Source organism: Halichondria panicea, chromosome 3 (assembly GCF_963675165.1).
Source record: "Halichondria panicea chromosome 3, odHalPani1.1, whole genome shotgun sequence".
In the NCBI taxonomy this organism is placed as follows: domain Eukaryota; kingdom Metazoa; phylum Porifera; class Demospongiae; order Suberitida; family Halichondriidae; genus Halichondria; species Halichondria panicea.
Genome location: NC_087379.1, coordinates 7294854 through 7313170, shown reverse-complemented (window position 1 = coordinate 7313170; position 18317 = coordinate 7294854). Strand labels below are relative to the sequence as shown.

Sequence of the window (18317 nt, the reverse complement as noted above, 5' to 3'; positions counted from 1 at the left end):
CAACTCCTCCATGGAGATGTCAGCCACTGAGACCTAGCTTGCTGGCTATTTTGGTAATCCGTGAGGAGTAGGGAGGAAGGTGTCTTAAAAACTAGCAGACAAAGTGAGCATTCTCCCCCCATTCTTGCAGGACCTATATAGCCACAAACACATACTGTACTGCTAACTTGGCACTACATATACCATCACACACCTACTGCCTATATATAGCTCCCTTCACTCAATCCCCCCCCCCCCCCACACAGCCTGAGTCCAGTGAGGTGGTGCATGAAGAGGATGATAAGTGTCTCTCTCTGGTGATGGTTCCCTCCCTCCGGACACTCTGGAGCACCTCACACCAGAGCTACTCACTATAGGATAGAGCTATTACAACTGCTGCCATAGCAACGTGCAAGCAAGACACAGGACTGGTGAGGTATGCTATAATTATAAGATGGTCGCAAAATGTTATCGAAGCCATGCTTTCGATTGACCATGCATGGGCCAATTTAAAGTCAAACAATAATGAATAGTCATCTTCAAATTAATTATTACAGTCATAATTATAATTGCATATAGATAATTTGTATCACTGCATGGTATAATAATTATATGCTTGTGTAATTATATAGTTATAAATCTTCTACAAACTACTTCAGTTCTACTTTGTGTATTTGGAAGAGGAGAGTGTCGTTTCGTAAATACTTGGGCTCCAGTTTAGTGTGAGTATTGAAATATGATATTCCCCATGCCAATGATCTCTCTCCCTCTGTCACTCTGGCACAGCAGTCGTTAGGTGTTTTGTCATCATAGGGGAGTGTGTATGTTTTATTATCCTTGCCATTGATCTGGTCCAGCAGTCGCACTGAAATCACACCACGAAACGGCCATTTCAAAGAATCGTCAAACTCTCCTCTCATCAAGCACACATACACAGAGACGTGTGTTCCTTTAGCAGTGGCATCACCGTTAGCATGCAAACTGAGACAGATCTTGTAGCCCTGATGGTGGGTGTAGACTGGAGGGGATAGCCATTCATCGTTATCTCTCTTGTGCTGTTGGAAATCGGTTATTGTAAGGACAGGGGCACCAAGAGATTTGGAGTTCACGATAAGCATTTGTTGCAATGGCGCCAATTCAGTGATTTTCATCCTTAGCTGTTTATTCTCTTCTACTAAAGTAGCAATGTCAGCTTGTTGCTTGGCTGTGCTAGTAGTCAATAATTTATCTAGCCTGGTAACTTTGGTTTGTAGTGCAATTAAGCTCATCTTAAAATATCTTTTTTGGTTATCATTGTCTAGTTGTAATATTCTATTTTCAACAATCAATTTTGTTGTTTCGTCTTGTTGCTTGGCATGACTGGTGGCCAATAGAGAGATGTGCGTGAATAGGTTCTCTCTCAGGTGTTTTGGCATGTCTTGTCGAGGGAGTTTCACAGCACAGCCTATGTGGTGGAAGTCACAGTTGATGTGGTCAGGGAGCACTCATCGGCAATATGGCTGTCTATATTCTGATGTTGGATAGGTGAACCACACTGGTTAGGGCAGGGGACAGAGAAGGACCCACACACAGGCCAGTGGTTGTTGGTGACATCATCATAGGTAGACTTGTAATCATGGCAGTGCTCACAACTGAATGATCGTTTGGGGCAATCCTTAATTTGGTGGTTTAGAATGTACCTTCGTTGCAGTTGGTCCCCGCAATTACAAATGCAATTAATCTCAACAAACTGACAACCTTCAAACTGTTTCTCTGGCTGTGGATCTGTGTTGAGGTGTTTGTCAAGCTGTCTCAGTTCCCCCGTCCACTCACACCCGTCTTTCTGATGGCTACATCGAACTTTCAAACTGTAGAGAGATTGTTTCAAAGCCTTGTCAGAAAAACTTGAAAATTCCCCGTTGCAAGTTGGGCACGGCTTTTTAAAAGCTTTGATGTGCTCAATACAAGCTTTGCAAAACTTCTTTCCACAGCATGTGACCAGGTACGGCTCTCGAATGATCTGGAGACAAATTGGGCACTGTGACTGGATGTATTCCGAAGGTGGTGGCTTCACAAACTCACAATCGAATCCTATTATTCTCTTGTCAGCTTTGTGCTGGTTATTGGGGTTAAGTGCTGCCATCTCTTGGTATTTTCCTGCAAATAAACGGATCTTTTTTGACACTGAAATTATCGTTAATCTCTAGCTACATATTATATTATTATTCTTGCTTTCCCAGTAGTATAATAATCCCATATTAGGTAATAAAATTCGATGTTGACACAATTTGTGTACACACTTTCGTTGTTGACACGATGAGACAGTATATTGAAGCCATGCATATGCATGCTGACTATAACTCTTAACTATTACTGTGACAGGCTCTGGGAAAACCAGACTATTGGAGCAGAATTTAGTATTGAGCTACAGCTAAATTTATGCCTACAGTATAAAATCTCAAATAAAATGTTATTGGTGTATAAGTATCTGCAGTCCTTCTACTACCTCTCTGTAAAATCTAATGCTCTAAATCCAACTCTTTCCATCGAAACACTTCGTCCAAACTTTCGCTATTACCTTATTTTTCCTAATTAAGCAATCTTTGAGAGCCGTTTTTCTCGATACTACATTTTACGGCTTCAAGTTTCCAACGCGCATAACTCGGGTATGAAACTAGGTATGTGAACACTAAGCATATCGTTGTGTAGGCAATGCTCTGCTCTATCACTTGGTACATTAATCAACAAAATTTTAGTCTGCTTCAATAGTCTGGTTTTCCCAGAGCCTGTCATTCTGACATATCTGATGCCCATGCGCAGGACTGGTCCTTATATTTCGCAACACCATAAGAATGACTTCCTCTGGTTGCTACATACCATCACCAAGGTAACCAGTCGTTCCTTTGATGTGGTTGAGTGTTTACATGATTGTGTTCTTTTGCTGCAGGGCAATCACGAGTGTCTGACTCATTTGGTCCAGTCTTGTGGCTGTCCCTGTTAACTGTAGGAGCACATAGAATGGAACCACGTGAGTTGCATGGATATGTAATTATGAGACGGGGTATAATACGAGTATAATTATATAGAAGTTAATTGTCATGCTGATCTACCTATACTGCCCTTTATATATAGTCTATCAAAAGTTAAGTACTATAAGTTCTTCCTAAAGCGTTCGTCATCTACGTACATGTAACGAATGAATTTCACTACTTCTATAGCAAACAATAATCAACAGCCATGATGTTCAGCATATATATATGTCTAGTACAAATATAATTATAGAAATGTATAAGTTTGTGTTACTATTTTTTCAGTTCGATTTTGTGTATTTGGAAAAGAAGGGTATTATTTCGTAAATACTTGGGCTCCAGTTCAGATTGAGCAATGAACTTTTGAAGTCCCCACCCATTCTTTGAGATCTCTCCCTTTGTCACTCTGTTACAGTGTATGTTAGGTGTTTTGCCACAATAGGGTGTGGTATGGGTGCTACCATTGACCTGGTCCAGTAGTTGCCATGAAATCACACCACGAAATGGCCATTTCAATGAATCGTCAAACTCTCCTCTCATGAAGTACACACCCACAGAGACGTGTGTTCCTTTACCAGTGCTATAGCCGTTAGCGTACACTTTAAAACAGATCTTGTAGCCCTGATGGTGGGTGTAGACTGGAGGGGAGAACCACTCATTACCATCTCTCTTGTGCTGTTGGAAGTTGGTCATTGTAAGGACAGGGGGACCAAGAGGTCTAGAGTTCACGATGGGAGGTGCAGTCTTGAGCAATTGTTGCAGTTGTTGCATATGCTCCAATTTAGTTTTAAGTCTTCTATTTTCAGCTTCCAGATATTGGTAATTGTGCCCTAAGTTTTCATGTTTCGTTTTTAAATTATCGTTCTCAGATTTCAAATTTGTTATCTCAGCTTGTTGCTTGGTATGACTGGTGGCCAATAGAGAGATGTGTGTGAGTAGGTTCTCTCTCAGGTGTTCTGGCATGTCTTGTCGAGGGAGTTTCACAGCACAGCCTACGTGGTTGAAGTCACAGTTGATGGTGGTCAGGGAGCACTCATCGGCAACATGGTTGTCTATATTCTGACGTTGGATAGTTGAGCCACATTTGTTAGGGCAGAGGATAGGGAAGGACCCACACACAAGCCAATGATTGTTGGTGACATCATCAAAAGTGAACTTGTAATCATGGCAGTACTCACAACCGATTAAACGTTTGGGGCAATCCTTAATTTGGTGGTTTTGAATGTACCTTCGCTGCAGTTGGTTCCTGCAATTATATAGATGCAATCGATCTCGACAAACTGACATCCATCGAGTTGTTTCTCTGGCTGTGGATCTGTGTTGAGGTGCTCATCAAGCTGTCTCAGTTCCCCCGTCCACTCACACCCGTCTTTCTGGTGGCTACAGTGAACTTTTAAACTGTATAGTGATTGTTTCAAACCTTTATCAGCAAAACTTTAAAATTCCTCGTTGCAAGTTGGGCACGGCTTTTTAGTCACTTTGATGTGCTCAATACAAGCTTTACAAAACTTCTTTCCACAGCATGTGACCTGGTGGGGCTCTCAAATGATCTGGAGACAAACTGGACACTCTGACTGGACGTATCGTTCTGGTGGAGGTTCCATAAACTCACAATCAAATCCTATTATTCTCTTGTCAGCTTGTTGCTGGTTGTTGGGGTGGTTCAGTGCTGCCATCTCTTGCTTGTCTTGTATTTTCTTGTAACTAAACAGGGTGTGTTGGTTCCTCTGATATGATGAATATTGTCAGTTACTTGTTATTCACGCTTTTTCAGTATGTTTTCACAATAGCCTGCCAGCTCTTTGATAGGAAATATGTTTGTGGGGAGCTTATCTGCATATTTGGTATGGTATGAAAATTCCTTGCTCTGATAGTGGTCAGTTCGTTGACACAATGGGACAATTAATACCTACCACACACACACACACACACACAGTGTCCTCCATCGATGCTCAGAGCTAGACACAAGACCTGGCTAACAACTATATTAAGCAATCATTCTATAAACCACAGTAGAAATAAGTTCATGTGTAAACTAATGTCTATTGCAATAAAATTGTCTGAGATCTAGTTATCATGCACTCTTAAAGCAACTACTTCAGTACTACTTTGTGTATTTGGAAGAGAAGGGTGTCGTTTCGTAAATACTTAGACTCCAGTTCAGTGTGGGCAATCCACTTTTGAGTTCCCCGTACCATTGATCTCTCTCCCTCTGTCACTTTGTCACTGCTCGTAATGGGTGGATTGTCATAATGGATGTCTGTTTTATGATCCTTGCCATTGACCTGGTCCAGTAGTTGCCATGAAATCATACTACGAAACGGCCATTTCAGAGAATCGTCGAACTCTCCTCTCATGAAGCATACACCCACAGAGACGTGTGTTCCTTTACCAGTGCCATAGCCGTTAGCATACACACAGAGACAGATCTTGTAGCCTTGATGGTGGGTGTAGACTGGAGGGGAGTACCAATGATCGTCATCTCTCTTGTGTTGTTGAAAGTTAGTCATCGTAAGGACAGGGGGCTCCAGTGGACCAAGAGGTCTAGAGTTCACGATGGGAGGTGCAGTCTTGAGCAGTTGTTGTAATGGTTTCAACTCAGTTTTAAATGTTCTATTTTCAGTTTCCAGACTTGTGATTTTGTGTTGTTGCTTGGCATGACTGGTGGCTAATAGAGAGATGTGTGTGAGTAGGTTCTCTCTCAAGTGTTCTGGCATGTCTTGTCGAGGGAGTTTCACAGCACAGCCTACGTGGTGGAAGTCACAGTTGATGGTGGCCAGGGGGCACTCATCGGCAACATGGCTGTCTATATTTTGACGTTGGATAGTTGAACCACACTGGTTAGGGCAGGGGACAGGGAAGGACCCACACACAGGCCAGTGGTTGTTGGTGACATCATCATAGGTAGACTTGTAATCATGGCAGTGCTCACAACTGAATTGTCGTTTAGGGCAATCCTTAATTCGGTGGACTTGAATGTACCTTCGCTGCTGATGTTTCCCGCATTTATAGATGCAATCAATCTCAAAAAATTTGCATCCATCGAGTTGTTTCTCTGGTCGTGGATCTGTGTTTAGGTGCTCATCAAGCTGTCTCAAATCCCCCGTCCACTCACACCCGTTTTTCTGGTGGCTACAGCGAACTTTCAAACTGTAGAGTGATTGTTTCAAACCTTTGTCAGGGAAATTCGAAAAGTCCTCTTCATTGCAAGTTGGGCACGGCTTTTGAATTGCTTTGATGTGTTCAATACAAGCTTTGCAAAACTTCTTTCCACAGCATGTGACCTGGTGGGGCTCTCGAATGATCTGGAGACAAACTGGACATTCTGACTGAACGTATCGTTTAGGTGGAGGTTCGAGAAACTCACAATCGAATCCTATTCTTCTCTTCTTGCCAGATCGTTGCTGGCCATGGTTGTTGGGATTCTGAGCTGCCATTTTCTTCTAACTATAATTATATATAAATTATAATTATTATGCCCCTTTTCATAGTTCTGTTAATGCATGGTTATACCATGTACCACAGCCCACAGTTTTAGAACACTGATCTTTGGTGTATTATAAATGTTGATGCCTAAATTGTGCATGTGATAGTCACATGCATTCTTAGTAACCCCCATTAGACACTAACAAAATTCATTGTGCTATATATAGACACTCTTGATATTGACTAATACACTGTATAATCATCCTTCCCCCCCCCCACACACACACACACCAGATTCTCCACACCCCGGCACTGATTCAGTCCTGGCCAACCTGACCTGTCACAGTAACTACCCCCTCAGTCACTATGGCAACATTGAGGATCCAGAGCACGAGGCCGAGCCTGCTTCATACCTGTATATAGCCAGGAGTGCATGAATAGCTAATACTATGTTTTCTCATAATTGAATTTGTGGTTGCTTGTCAAGAGCAGTTGAATATTTTTGCTTTATAATAGTACTTCTTCACTATATAATTATACTGTATAACATTATTGAGCTGCAATTTAATTATGTACTTATATGAAATGAACACAAACGAAACAGTTCCAAAATAGCATTAAAAATAATATTGTCAGTGAGTCTCAGACAGCCTTGGCTCTCTTTGCTCGGTGAATCTTGCCCTTGTTCACTCGAAAGTCGACGTCAATGTACTCACCACTCCAACTGGACACGTAGAGGTTCTCTGGTGACGAGTACTTGTTGCGTACCCAGGTGCAGAATGTGGTGCATACTCCACCATAGGCTATAGCATTGAGCAGTCCTTGTAGAGGGTTCAGTATTGCCTGGGGGGGGGGGGGGTGGTATCAGCTATACAAGTTCATGGTATAAGCTTATAAATTATATAGATATAATGTTGCTAGTAATGACTGTGAGACATGCTAATTATATTTTTTGTGAAATTGAGATTGTACCCCTCCCCTATAAAATTTCTATCATACAACAGATATACTCTATATACACACGGACACACAATTTAAACTGTATATACCTCTAACAACCAGACAATGTAGATGTAGACAGGGTCGTTGATGTACCCATAGAGAGTAGAGCGGGTGTGGCCAGGTCCAGAGTCTGTAGCGTGGGCCGTGATGAGGAGAATACCGTCCAATACATTCACTAACCAGCTACAGAGGGGGCAGATTCGGAAATAAATCTAGAACTCCATCCACTAACTCACCAGAGGTAGAAGACTAGAAGGATGCTGAGTATCTTCCTCCTCGACAACTCTTTCTCTTTCCTCCAGACATCAGCCACCGAGATATTACTGGGCATATTGGCAATCCGATTCACTACACAGAAACAAAGTGAAATGGTGACAGCCATCATGATTGAGTATATCATTATATATATGTGTATAATAGCAATGAATTCTTGATAATAGTCTAGGGGGTGACCTCACTCTGTTTCCAAGTGGAGACGTAGAATAGTGGCAGTGCTAGCATGATGATAATGAGAGGTCCCAGTGTGCACATGAAGTGACTGATGATGCACAACGAATCCTCAGCACAACTGCACAATACAGAGCAAAATAACTTTGCATGCAAAAACCCTTATTAGAAATCGCATGCCTTCATTGAAACAGGAGCAATCAAACTTACTCCAGATAAGGGGGACAGGTCCACAGTGAGCACAAGCTGCCAGTGATGTACAAAAAACAAAAGAACCAGGTGAAGAAATGCGAGCAGCCAAGCTTCCATTTGCCGCCATGTTTGGTGTTGTACACATCCACAGCAAAAAAGAGGGTCCAGAAATAAGTGGCATTGTACCAGAAGAATACCCAGTGCTGTGAAATTAGTGTGACGGTCATGCACATACAGAGACTCAGAGAATTTATATACTGTCAGTGTGTGCTATGCTATCTCTTCTGTCGTTAAATTCCTACTAAATATTGCTGATTATGATCAGAGATGATTTACCTCAATAATGGTTGCCCCAACGGCCCAAGGTAGCTCCTCCCCAAAGCTTCCATATTCATCGTCCAAATGTCTCGGTCTCCAGTATATCAGCCAAAAGCACGAGCGAGTGATGACACCTGTGGAAATAAAAGGGGAGGGGCAATTAGTTTGAGTTGGTGACCTAGCGAGACCTAGCGAGACAATATTAATTTGGCCTAGGAACGTAACTAAATTCCCATGCTCACACATGCATATTGAATATGGAACAAGCATCACCTTAATATGACTATTGTGAGAACGTGAAAGGAATTCATTGTTACTGATGGCTCTTACATTTGTTCCTATTGATACTAAAAGTGTTTCACTTGTTAACTCCAATGCAACCATGTACAGTCGTTTATCACATGACTATAACTGTGTATCATCACATTGAAACCGTCTACTGGTAATGGTAAAGAGATAACTATAGTGTTTCATTTTCATATAGGGCTGGGGTAACTAAATAGCTGATTTCATGCATCATGCAAATGTATTCACAGGAGCTCACCAACATTAGCGAGCAAGTCAGAGGCTGCTAGCATAATGAGGATCCATCGTTGAGAGTTGGAGCCACCCAGACTGAGAGACTTGGTGAGGGAGCCACTCATTATGATCTGTGTGAGGAATAGCACAGCTCCAATGATGCCCAGTGCTGCACTGACAATGCAGAAGCTGAAATAGACAGTATGAGCTGTGACCACATCCACATGATAGCTGAAGGGCAGACAGATGAAGGAGGATGCGTGAGGGCTGGCCATCACTGCTGCACTGCAGGCTGCAGAATGCACAGTGGGTGGTCTAGTCGCTATGCAAAAACAAAACTATGGAAATTCAGCTACCAACTGTTTTATGATAAATAGACCTTATGCATTGAGCACTTACCAGTTATTTCCAGGGGCTTGGGCTGCACTTTTGAGCTGTGTGCAAGCAGAATACAAAGAGACACATCTTCCTTCAACCTCAAGTACCTCGAAACCAAACCGCGGATAGCAGGACTTATCCTGACCCGACTTTTTCCCTATTGTAACGCTATTGTCTATTTGACCTTTGAACTCACGTGGCTTGACTTTACAGCTTCATAATCTAATCAACTCTCTGCTTCTGCTCTTCCAATCATGGTGAGAGGTGGGCCTGCCAACAGATCTGTCAAGAGGGCCAAGATCTTCGCCCTTACTAAGGTGATTACTCCTCAATTAATATTACAATAACATAAACCATAGCGCCTCAATCGCACCAGATCCCTGTATTAATGTATAGTTGATGACATCATGGTTAATGTGTTCAGGGCTTCAGAGGTCGTCGTAAGAACTGCTACAGTCTAGCGGTGAGAGCTGCCCACAAGAAGCTTCAGTATGCCTACGTGGGACGGAGGCTCAAGAAGAGAGAGATGAGGAAGGTACAATGATTCACCATTTTGATAATTTTATTGTCCATTGAAAGTCTTTTGATCAAGAATTCTCTCTCATATTTCTCACCCTTTAATTCCCTGTAGCTATGGATACAGCGGATCAACTATGCCTCTCGTGAGCATGACATCAGTTACGGCCGGTTCATGCAGAGCCTTGTCATGGTGTGTGTATTATGTATGGCTTGTTTATAAGAAAGTACAGAGAGCACTGAACGTGTATTACAGTATCCAGTATCCACCTGGTGATGTAAATGCCTTATTTATGATATCCTCCCCTCCAGTGTAACATCATGGTGAACAGGAAGGTGCTCTCAGAGCTCTGCATTCACGAGCCTAAGACATTCCAGGTAAGAAGTTAAGCTATAAAAAGTTGGATATTATTTTTTAGGTCAACGGCATTAAGTTATGGTGGGGACTCTTTTATGAATAACTTGAATTCCGTAGATCCAATATCAGCGATTTTATGATTTTCTAAAAGCTTAGAAAGAGCCCATGGTTGGTCCAAAGCCAAAAAATGAACAATTTTTGCCCCAATGAATTTTAGATTTAAGCATATCATTTGAAAGGTTTCTTTTTCAGAAAATCATAAAAATTTTGACATCGGATCAACGGTACTAAAGTTATGGAATTTTTAATTGTGTCTCCCTAAATTTAAGATATTCTGCCCCCTCTTTGAAATAAACCCTGTAGCTGCTACTACTTTGTCCCATACATGCATACTGGTAATTGTATTAACTTTCTGTAACCTCTCTCCCCCTTCCAGGCATTGACAGGGATAGCCAAGCAGAGGTTAGAGCACGGTCGACTGAGTGCTCTAGAGGAGCCCATGGCAAAGCAGTACTTACCAACAAAACAGAAGCCAGAGACAGAGACACTATATCAAACTAGACATTTTGTTGATAGAACTTCTGGGAAGACTGTCATGGAAACGGCTGTATAGCATGCATTCTCTTTATTCATTTAATAATGTATCAAGTTGTCTGTAATTAATTTTTGTCAATTGTGTTAAATTCGTCAATATTAAATTATTGCCATATTGGTGAAGTATTAAAAATGAAAGGCAATGTGGTGATGATTGGATGATGACAGTCTTTGATGATGAACATGTACAACTACACATTTTATGACTCAGCACGAACAATTAAGAACACATACTATACACACACACACACCCACACCCACACACACCCACACCCACACCCACACACACACACACATGTAGTGAATGACATGAACAGAGGATCAATTAAAACAAACATGTGAAAGTCACTGCCACTCCAGCCTCAGGGTCCACCATACTGGCTGGTGCCTCCACTCTCCCAGACATGCACTGCATCAGAGCAAGGTTGGAGTTAGAGCTTCGGTACACTCCACTAGATGGAGGCAACGTCTTCACGTCGCTCAGATGAAACGACTTCATGTTTTCGGAGGGGTGCTGATCATTGGGAATGTTCCTGTTTGAGCTCCAATAACGGCAATCGACCGAATGCCCAGTATTGCTACTACTGAGGGGTGACTCCTGACTGTACGTGTTGTAATGGTTCTGGCTTTGCACCGTGACGTGAACATCGCTGTGGCAAGTGAACTGAACACAAGATGCTCTCAAACTGACAACTTCAGCACTTGCACAAGTGTTCGTATTATCTGCTCCCACGGCAACCGCTGTATGCATCGAAAGAAGTTGATTGTGTTTGAACGACGAATAACTCAGTATCTTAATTTCTGTTAATGGGGCGCAATCATACACAGAAACCTTAGCAAAACAGTAGACATCTCTTTGACTGACAAGGAAAAGCGATAGATTCTCTTGTTTAACCACGGGGAGTAGAGTGGGTTGAGAAAATGTACTCGTAATAGTTCGATTGGAAGTGAATTCAAAATATGGTTTTTCGGATGATTGACAATCTTTCTCCGTGTGGTAGTACGGTGTTTGTGTGTTCAAGTCTTCTGTAACGTAGAACATTATCTGTTCTTTATCTCCCATCACCATGCCCACATCTACACTGGGGGGAACGGCGGTGATTCGATCCGTCTTGGATACTAACACTCGTATAGTTCCTCCCAGCATACACACGGCTTTTAGACACACACCGACTCCCGGGGTAGTGAGAGAAGAATGCTGATAGTAGGAAAGCCGGGTCAAAGAAGTGTCTGATTGTACTAGAGATAGAGTTGTATCTAGGAGTTCTTTCCGTGTGTTTTGGTTAGTTACCATAGCTTTTACATAGCATGTGATTCTAACAGGATGACCAATTGCCCAGAGAGAAGTGATCTCACGTAATGTTTGATGAATAGTTACAATTGTTCCGTATTCATCGTCTTGTTTCTCAATCGCTGTTACACCAATTTTACCGTTATCCAGCCATCGTGACTTAGTCTTAGAATATGCAAATAGATGTAAATTCGATATTTGACTTCCACCAATGTTCATATCAAATTTAAGCATCAGTTTAATCACCATGGCTAGTCCTTTCCGTAGTGACAAATGCCCACTTTCCCCCACAATTTCCATAGAGCAAATCACGTACGATTGTATAGAGAAATCCACTCCTTTAGAGTCAGTATAAATCATTCGATTGAGAGCTTCTGAGGTGAAGTCCGGTTGATTGTCAGCATTGTACAACGAATACAACAGCTGTCCAGTTCCTTCGTACACAGCCTGAGTGTCACGGTCCACTAATGATCGTGGAGGTATACTTAAGTCCACGGAGACTCCTTTCATTTTGTCCGAGCTTAGAGTGACGCCAGAGCCAAGTTGTAGTTTATCTATAGTTACTGTAGTTTGTATATGCTCCATTACAATGTTGACCTCTGGTGATTTTGAGTGTCGAATGTTCACGACTGTTTTTAGCAATCGATGGTTAGTTTCTTGAAATAGTAAAGTGATGTCTCCATTGCTAGTGGAGATATCGAATGAGAAGAATCCATTCTCATCGGTAAAAGTAGCTACCTCGGTTTCAATCATAATGGCTGCCAGCACAACTGGCCATAGCTTTAGAGAGGATAGGACCCTGCCTTGAATATGAGTGTGCAGTTTATCACAGACCTGACACGAACAGGTGAGTATAACTAGTGCCCTGAGGCGAGAGGTGGATTTGGAGCAGAGGAACTCAACAGATGAAGTTTGATCGATCTCATAGCAGCATTGTAGTGAGTGTGCACAAGGTCCTTGGTTAGTGGTGCAAGGTGCACGGGAGCATTGTCCTTGTTTGTATGAGCGAGAGTTGGTGCCCGGGACAACGCATTCTTCAGGTAGAGGAACTTCGTACGGTTGTGGAAGCTCGTTTAGACTGCTGAGTTTAGGAGTCTCATCATTACCAAGGATACCAAACGATAGAACTGCATGGGAGATGAACAATTAATGTATGTAGGGCTAGACTAGGTACATTCATGACATTGATACCAATTTAGGTAGGGCTATATTACTATTATTATTACATTTGCCAAGTGTTTGTCCTCTCAGAGCTGTGCTGTAGTGGACACTACAGTACAGAGTACATAAGAGGAGAGGCCACAGACGCACTGTCTTCCTCAACATCATCCCAGATCTCTTGGTATTAGTGTGGAAGCCATCAATGATGGGCTTTCTGAGCTTTCTTTGTTGGCCGGCACGCCCATTGCAGAGTCTTGCCCATTGTATCATTCCTGAATCAAAGCCGCGGCTAAATCTAGGTACACAAACTATAATTAGTATCGCGAGCGTGAACTTATTTGCGCTAAATGCTAACGTGTTAAATTTTACTTTCCACTTGCGACAAATATTTCCTTTAAATGGAGAGGATGGCCTCACTCCAAATTGATGAAGTGTTGAAGGAAGTGCAACTGTTTGGAGGAGCATTCACTTGCAATCTGCCATCTGCCTTTCAGGATGTGAGGTTAGATCAATGCCTGTAATTATGAAATTGTTATTTAATTTTTTTGCAGTTCCCTACGAGACATTCCAGACAACCAGGAGGTTTGGGTACACTCGTCACATGATCAGAGCATCATTGTGGAGCTAGTGGAGTACCAGAACATTCCTGACCACCAGGCAGCAGGGTGGGTGTCCCATTAAATATTGCCATAATTATTTGGGAGCGGCCTTACACTATGCTATAGCCCATAGTCCAAGGCCGAAAAACGATAAATTATGACCCCAACAATTTTGGATTGAAACACTCTACCCAACATTCAGGTATCATTTCCAAGACCTAGCTGAGAGCAACAGTTCTACCCAAGAAGAGACGCAAGTATCATCAGTGGTCCCTCTCCCTCTGGAACAGCTCTCAATGAACCAGCTCTCCAGTGGATGGTTGCTCTCTGGTACTCAGAAGGTTGCCAAATTCAACAAACCTGATGAATCGACGATCAAGATTCTCCTAAGTGTATTGAGACTGCCTGCACACACTACGGACATTCTAGTTAGCTTCAACTGTCCTATTGAACTGGGAGCTGATGATGATACTGAAATGTTTGCATCTGTTTTGAAATCTATAAAACTTTTAAATCCATCTATTTTTGTCTAAATTATTATTAAAAATTAATATTTGTCTATATACATGACTGCATAATAATATATATACACGAATATTGTTGAATTGTTGAATCGAGTATACAATATAATTATATAGGTTTTAATAGTCATGCACCCCTATAAGCCTATAACTATTTCTTTATAATTATGTAATACTGTAGCTTTAATCATGTTGATGGCAAATAATTTATGTGGCTGCAAATGCAGTGAATAGATAGATTCTCAATAATAGTAAGAATAGACCAAGAATAATTATTAAGTAAATAAAAAATAAATTGAAAAAAAAAAGTGAAGCAGTTTGTTACCTATACCTAACTGACTCAGTTTTTCTGATCTTGCTTGAACTGTAGTAATCGCGCTCATAGTCTTTCTCTCGTTTCCGATAGCTCTTTGATCTCTCTCGATCGTATTCCTCGTAATACTCTTTCCGTTTCTCAGTGTCATGTGATTTGTACTTCGATGATTTGGAGCGTTTCGAGTGATGTTCACTGTGTTTGTCGGACCTATGCTTGTGTTTGCTCTTCCGTGAGTGACCCTCTTGTTCCAAGTCTCGTCTATAACGCTCTGGAATCCCGTTAAAGCTTGGTGAAGTGGAACCAGGTCGTTCAGTGTCACTCTCACTGGAGCTTAGTGCCAACGGAGCACTGATGGGCTTGCCGAGGGGGGAACGACTCTTGCTGCGATCAGACTTGTGTTTGGTGGAGGGCGAACGGGACCGTTTTCGGGATATTTCTTGCGGTGATTTGCGTCGGGATATCTCTAGCGGTGATTTGCGTCCGTTTTTGATTGGTTCTTTGTATGATTGTGTTAGAGGGCTGGGGTTGGCACTAGAGGCTTGGAGGGTGGTCAGAGCGAGTGGGCTCTTTGAGTGAAGTTTGTTGTCTTCTGTGCGCAGTGTCTGGTCAGTGAGTGCAGAGGAGGACATCTCAGGAGATGAGGCTGAGTAGGTGAAATACATTATTACCGTAATACCTTTAATTAAGACGACATTTTTGAACTAATTACACTTACACCCCGAATGTATGACAGTGCTATAATTATTGGCAAAATATCACACATTTAGAGATTAAAAGTGGTGCCAATTTTAACAATGGAGTGCTAAATTACCTGCTGATGCTGTCTTTTTGAGGTTGGTTTCTTTCTTGGCCAGTTTTTCTCTCAAAGCAGCGACTTCCTTCTCGAGAGTGTCCAGCATCTTAAGTGGTCGTGAGTAGAGGGCCAGTAACTCAAAACTGATTGCCTGGGAGAGGGGGTGGGATAACAATGCAGTCTCATACACACACTGTACATACAATGGAACGCTTTGGTTACAGCGAGCGAGCAATTTTCTCATTATACAAACATGACTGTGTACAAGATTCTGGATGTAGGCACTACACACATACAATGTTTATTGTACTGCTCGTTATATAGGATGCCAACATGGACTGATCAAGAGTAGACTGTATACATACATGCATATTAAACTCACTTGCAAGTGTTTCTGTTCAGCTCCAAACACCTTCCACCATGGTGGTCTCAATGGTAGGGATACCTGAGAGGGGAGGACAAGCATCAACCACAGTCACACACACCACCCACACCTCTCACCTTGAGCTGTCTGGCTGCCAGGAATATACAAGCACACGCTATTGTCTCAGGAGGGAAGCGCACAAACACGTTGGTCCTCAGACTGTCGTTCATATTGTTCCTGAGTGGGGGGAGGGGGAGATTAATACTGTACACTGTACTACTGGGAGGAGCTTACCAGGCTCGCTGCACTAGAGTGGACTGATGAAGGTCCAGCATCTGGAGGTACGTCACGACCAGCTGCAGGAAGCATACAATTATCAACAAGGATGTCGTTATGCAAAACGTAATGAAATGATCTTTACCAAAAAGGACATTAATTTTGATGCAGCCTTTCTGGCTGATACACAACGAACAGATACAAATAATGCTTACAAGTACAGTGTGTGTATACACAACGTATAAGTACAATGTATTCAACCCACACTGCCAAACTGACCTTATGGGGATGCTTGACATGAACACAGAATCCTAGGTCCTAATAAAATGAAAAGCAACAGTGAGCAAGTATTGTGTAGACATGTACAGAGAGACATCTCTTACCTTGAGCAGAAATCGTTCGTATTTGATAACTGCGGCCTTGGTCTTGAAGTACTCCTCTCCCATGTAGTCCATTGGAGTTATTGTCCTGTGTGTGGTGTGTGTGTGTGTGGGGGGGGAAGAAGGTTAGTCTGAATGTCCTACTGCACACAAGGAGATCTCTTAGAGCAGCAAAGGGTGTGTATGGTGGGTGGGCAAATGACTAGAGGAGGGGAGAATTTGGCAAGGAAGATGTTTCAACAGTCGGTTTAGGTCAATCCAGCAGTAAATCCAAAGAGGTGAATTCTGTTTAGACTTGGTACAAGTTGTGTCCACTTGATCTCTTTATAACTCTGAGTGTATGTGCACAACACACACACACGAACGAACAAAACAAAATTGTCTCTAGAGGAGCTACAGAACACTAATCCATACACACACTACCATCCTGTAGCTTACACAATTTGAAGAGATAGTTCAAGTGTCCGGTTTAAGTGATAATATCAGAGTCCCCCATTCATGAAACAACAAGTGTCCCTCTATAACGGCCGCCCCTTTGGGCACGTGACGTGTCTTCAATCGAGTGTGAACTGAGACTACATACAAGTAGAGATCAAATCAAACAAAAGCTATTCACATAAAAAATTCAGCTAATTGAATCTTCTACAAAAACGCTCGACCTGAGTTGTCTATAACCACAATACTTCCTCTCGAGGGTAGCTTACCAGACGGAGGTTCATTGCCATGGTAATGGCCACCGTGCCAGAGAGCCAGTCAGCTGCTGATAGCAACCTGCTCTCAGTGACTGTCAAGGGTATACAAAATTGAGAGTAACATTTGCCCACACACACACACAGACACAAAGCTGCTCTAAGAGATGACATCATACAATTACATAATGCATAAAATTCCTGTGACAATGTAGAAGCTTTGTAGGAGCCAAACGACTTATAAAGCTCACCTAAAATCATGTGTAACAACACATACGTTCATTGACCCCTCCCCTCCCCCACACAAGCACAAGCACACATGTAGTGCACACTAGCCTAGTACGGAATCGGAACAGTCAACGTAGGGGTGAGGCACAGACCGTATTTATTCGATTTAAGGCGACACTAAAAATACGTACAGTACACACAAAACTTGAGAAATATCAAAATGTCGTGTATTTAGAGTGTCGCCTTAAATGGAATAAATACGGTAGGGAACACAAGAGTGACGTACCTGCCCATTCTTTTCTGTTTTAGGTGGTGAAAAACATTAATTACTTCTCTCAACCTCCGACATTGCTCCTCAATCTTTGCCGCTAGAAAGACGGACGCCATCGCAAGGGGCTGTACGAGAAACGCAATCACACAAACACATTCAACGCGAATAAACTGCCGTACCTGGACACTGTACTTGACAAATGACTTTGAATAGTAGAAACGCTGAAAGAGGACCTGAGCAGTTGCCATGGCCACCTGAGGTAGCCGTAGCAACAGACCCGCCGATTGAATGTACTCGCACCCGACTATCCTTAAATCCACTTCCAATTCATGGCTACAACCATCTTTAGAAGATGGTGTGTCTAGTAAGCGTTCATTTGGGACCATACAGTTGTCCAGGCTAAGCTTTGTAGCTCCATATTCTTTCAGAGTTTCCATGGTGAAATCCGCTCTTAGAAATCACTTTCGAGTCTTGAGTTTCAGCCTTCTGATAGAGGTATCACTGGAGGCTGTCCTCAGGTGTGTAGAAAGTGACCTCACAAGTTTTAGAAACAATCTTCAGAGTTCTTTTTGAAGGGGAGATTTTGTGGTTGGATGACCTTCACGTCTTTATTACGTAGTTTAATATTTCACTTTTGCACATGTTTGTCGCTAAAATAGAATAAGCCTAAAATAATAACGCAATAATTAGC

At 42.3% G+C, this 18317-nt stretch overlaps 6 protein-coding genes and 2 pseudogenes across 6 annotated transcripts; 2 read left to right on the top strand and 6 right to left on the bottom strand.

Moving 5' to 3' along the window:
* Nucleotides 1–570: 570 nt before the first annotated feature.
* LOC135334054 (TNF receptor-associated factor 4-like) lies at nt 571–2342 on the bottom strand (annotated as a pseudogene).
* A 641-nt stretch (nt 2343–2983) lies between these two features.
* LOC135334053 (TNF receptor-associated factor 4-like) lies at nt 2984–4849 on the bottom strand (annotated as a pseudogene).
* Nucleotides 4850–4970: 121 nt separating this feature from the next.
* On the bottom strand, nt 4971–6553 carry LOC135334045 (TNF receptor-associated factor 4-like). The gene has a single exon (XM_064529082.1). It carries the CDS (start codon nt 6422–6424, stop codon nt 5081–5083), a length of 1344 nt encoding a protein of 447 aa, XP_064385152.1. The 5' UTR covers nt 6425–6553; the 3' UTR covers nt 4971–5080.
* Nucleotides 6554–6924: 371 nt separating this feature from the next.
* LOC135334047 (G-protein coupled receptor 143-like) lies at nt 6925–9462 on the bottom strand. Its single transcript, XM_064529084.1, has 8 exons — nt 9291–9462; nt 8917–9183; nt 8391–8506; nt 8073–8257; nt 7874–7983; nt 7652–7763; nt 7463–7598; nt 6925–7256 (listed from the first exon to the last, which is right to left on the bottom strand). Exons 2-8 carry the CDS (start codon nt 9164–9166, stop codon nt 7056–7058), a joined length of 1110 nt encoding a protein of 369 aa, XP_064385154.1. The 5' UTR covers nt 9167–9183; nt 9291–9462; the 3' UTR covers nt 6925–7055.
* Nucleotides 9445–10852, top strand: LOC135334051 (large ribosomal subunit protein bL20-like). Its single transcript, XM_064529087.1, has 5 exons — nt 9445–9586; nt 9694–9804; nt 9901–9978; nt 10098–10163; nt 10580–10852. The coding sequence occupies exons 1-5, from the start codon at nt 9524–9526 to the stop codon at nt 10754–10756; spliced, it is 495 nt and encodes a 164-aa protein (XP_064385157.1). The 5' UTR covers nt 9445–9523; the 3' UTR covers nt 10757–10852.
* LOC135334042 (uncharacterized) lies at nt 10793–13474 on the bottom strand. The gene is made up of 2 exons (XM_064529079.1): nt 13255–13474; nt 10793–13155 (listed from the first exon to the last, which is right to left on the bottom strand). The coding sequence occupies exons 1-2, from the start codon at nt 13457–13459 to the stop codon at nt 11063–11065; spliced, it is 2298 nt and encodes a 765-aa protein (XP_064385149.1). The 5' UTR covers nt 13460–13474; the 3' UTR covers nt 10793–11062.
* A 59-nt stretch (nt 13475–13533) lies between these two features.
* LOC135334050 (ran guanine nucleotide release factor-like) lies at nt 13534–14383 on the top strand. The gene is made up of 3 exons (XM_064529086.1): nt 13534–13691; nt 13741–13854; nt 13991–14383. Exons 1-3 carry the CDS (start codon nt 13588–13590, stop codon nt 14319–14321), a joined length of 549 nt encoding a protein of 182 aa, XP_064385156.1. The 5' UTR covers nt 13534–13587; the 3' UTR covers nt 14322–14383.
* Nucleotides 14384–14501: 118 nt separating this feature from the next.
* Nucleotides 14502–18264, bottom strand: LOC135334033 (cyclin-L2-like). Its single transcript, XM_064529068.1, has 9 exons — nt 17806–18264; nt 17642–17751; nt 16442–16526; nt 16338–16376; nt 16077–16138; nt 15920–16019; nt 15801–15863; nt 15437–15569; nt 14502–15268 (listed from the first exon to the last, which is right to left on the bottom strand). Exons 1-9 carry the CDS (start codon nt 18061–18063, stop codon nt 14631–14633), a joined length of 1488 nt encoding a protein of 495 aa, XP_064385138.1. The 5' UTR covers nt 18064–18264; the 3' UTR covers nt 14502–14630.
* Nucleotides 18265–18317: the final 53 nt, after the last annotated feature.

Bases quoted from the DNA above. Each gene is read 5' to 3' on its own strand.
- LOC135334045 (XM_064529082.1), bottom strand. From the start codon at position 6,424: ATGGCAGCTCAGAATCCCAACAACCATGGCCAGCAACGATCTGGCAAG.
- LOC135334047 (XM_064529084.1), bottom strand. From the start codon at position 9,166: ATGGCCAGCCCTCACGCATCCTCCTTCATCTGTCTGCCCTTCAGCTAT. The intron at 7,599-7,651 runs GTGAGTTAGTGG...CCCCCTCTGTAG, and splicing joins CTTCTAGTCTTCTACCTCTG to CTGGTTAGTGAATGTATTGG. The intron at 7,257-7,462 runs GTATATACAGTT...CCCCCCCCCCAG, and splicing joins ACATTGTCTGGTTGTTAGAG to GCAATACTGAACCCTCTACA.
- LOC135334051 (XM_064529087.1), top strand. From the start codon at position 9,524: ATGGTGAGAGGTGGGCCTGCCAACAGATCTGTCAAGAGGGCCAAGATC. The intron at 9,805-9,900 runs GTACAATGATTC...AATTCCCTGTAG, and splicing joins AGAAGAGAGAGATGAGGAAG to CTATGGATACAGCGGATCAA. The intron at 10,164-10,579 runs GTAAGAAGTTAA...TCCCCCTTCCAG, and splicing joins ACGAGCCTAAGACATTCCAG to GCATTGACAGGGATAGCCAA.
- LOC135334042 (XM_064529079.1), bottom strand. From the start codon at position 13,459: ATGATACAATGGGCAAGACTCTGCAATGGGCGTGCCGGCCAACAAAGA. The intron at 13,156-13,254 runs GTAATAATAATA...TCTCCCATGCAG, and splicing joins AGGACAAACACTTGGCAAAT to TTCTATCGTTTGGTATCCTT.
- LOC135334050 (XM_064529086.1), top strand. From the start codon at position 13,588: ATGGAGAGGATGGCCTCACTCCAAATTGATGAAGTGTTGAAGGAAGTG. The intron at 13,692-13,740 runs GTTAGATCAATG...ATTTTTTTGCAG, and splicing joins TCTGCCTTTCAGGATGTGAG to TTCCCTACGAGACATTCCAG. The intron at 13,855-13,990 runs GTGGGTGTCCCA...CCCAACATTCAG, and splicing joins CCTGACCACCAGGCAGCAGG to GTATCATTTCCAAGACCTAG.
- LOC135334033 (XM_064529068.1), bottom strand. From the start codon at position 18,063: ATGGAAACTCTGAAAGAATATGGAGCTACAAAGCTTAGCCTGGACAAC. The intron at 16,020-16,076 runs GTAAGCTCCTCC...CCCCCCACTCAG, and splicing joins ACTCTAGTGCAGCGAGCCTG to GAACAATATGAACGACAGTC. The intron at 15,269-15,436 runs GTAATTTAGCAC...TCACCTACTCAG, and splicing joins CAAAAAGACAGCATCAGCAG to CCTCATCTCCTGAGATGTCC.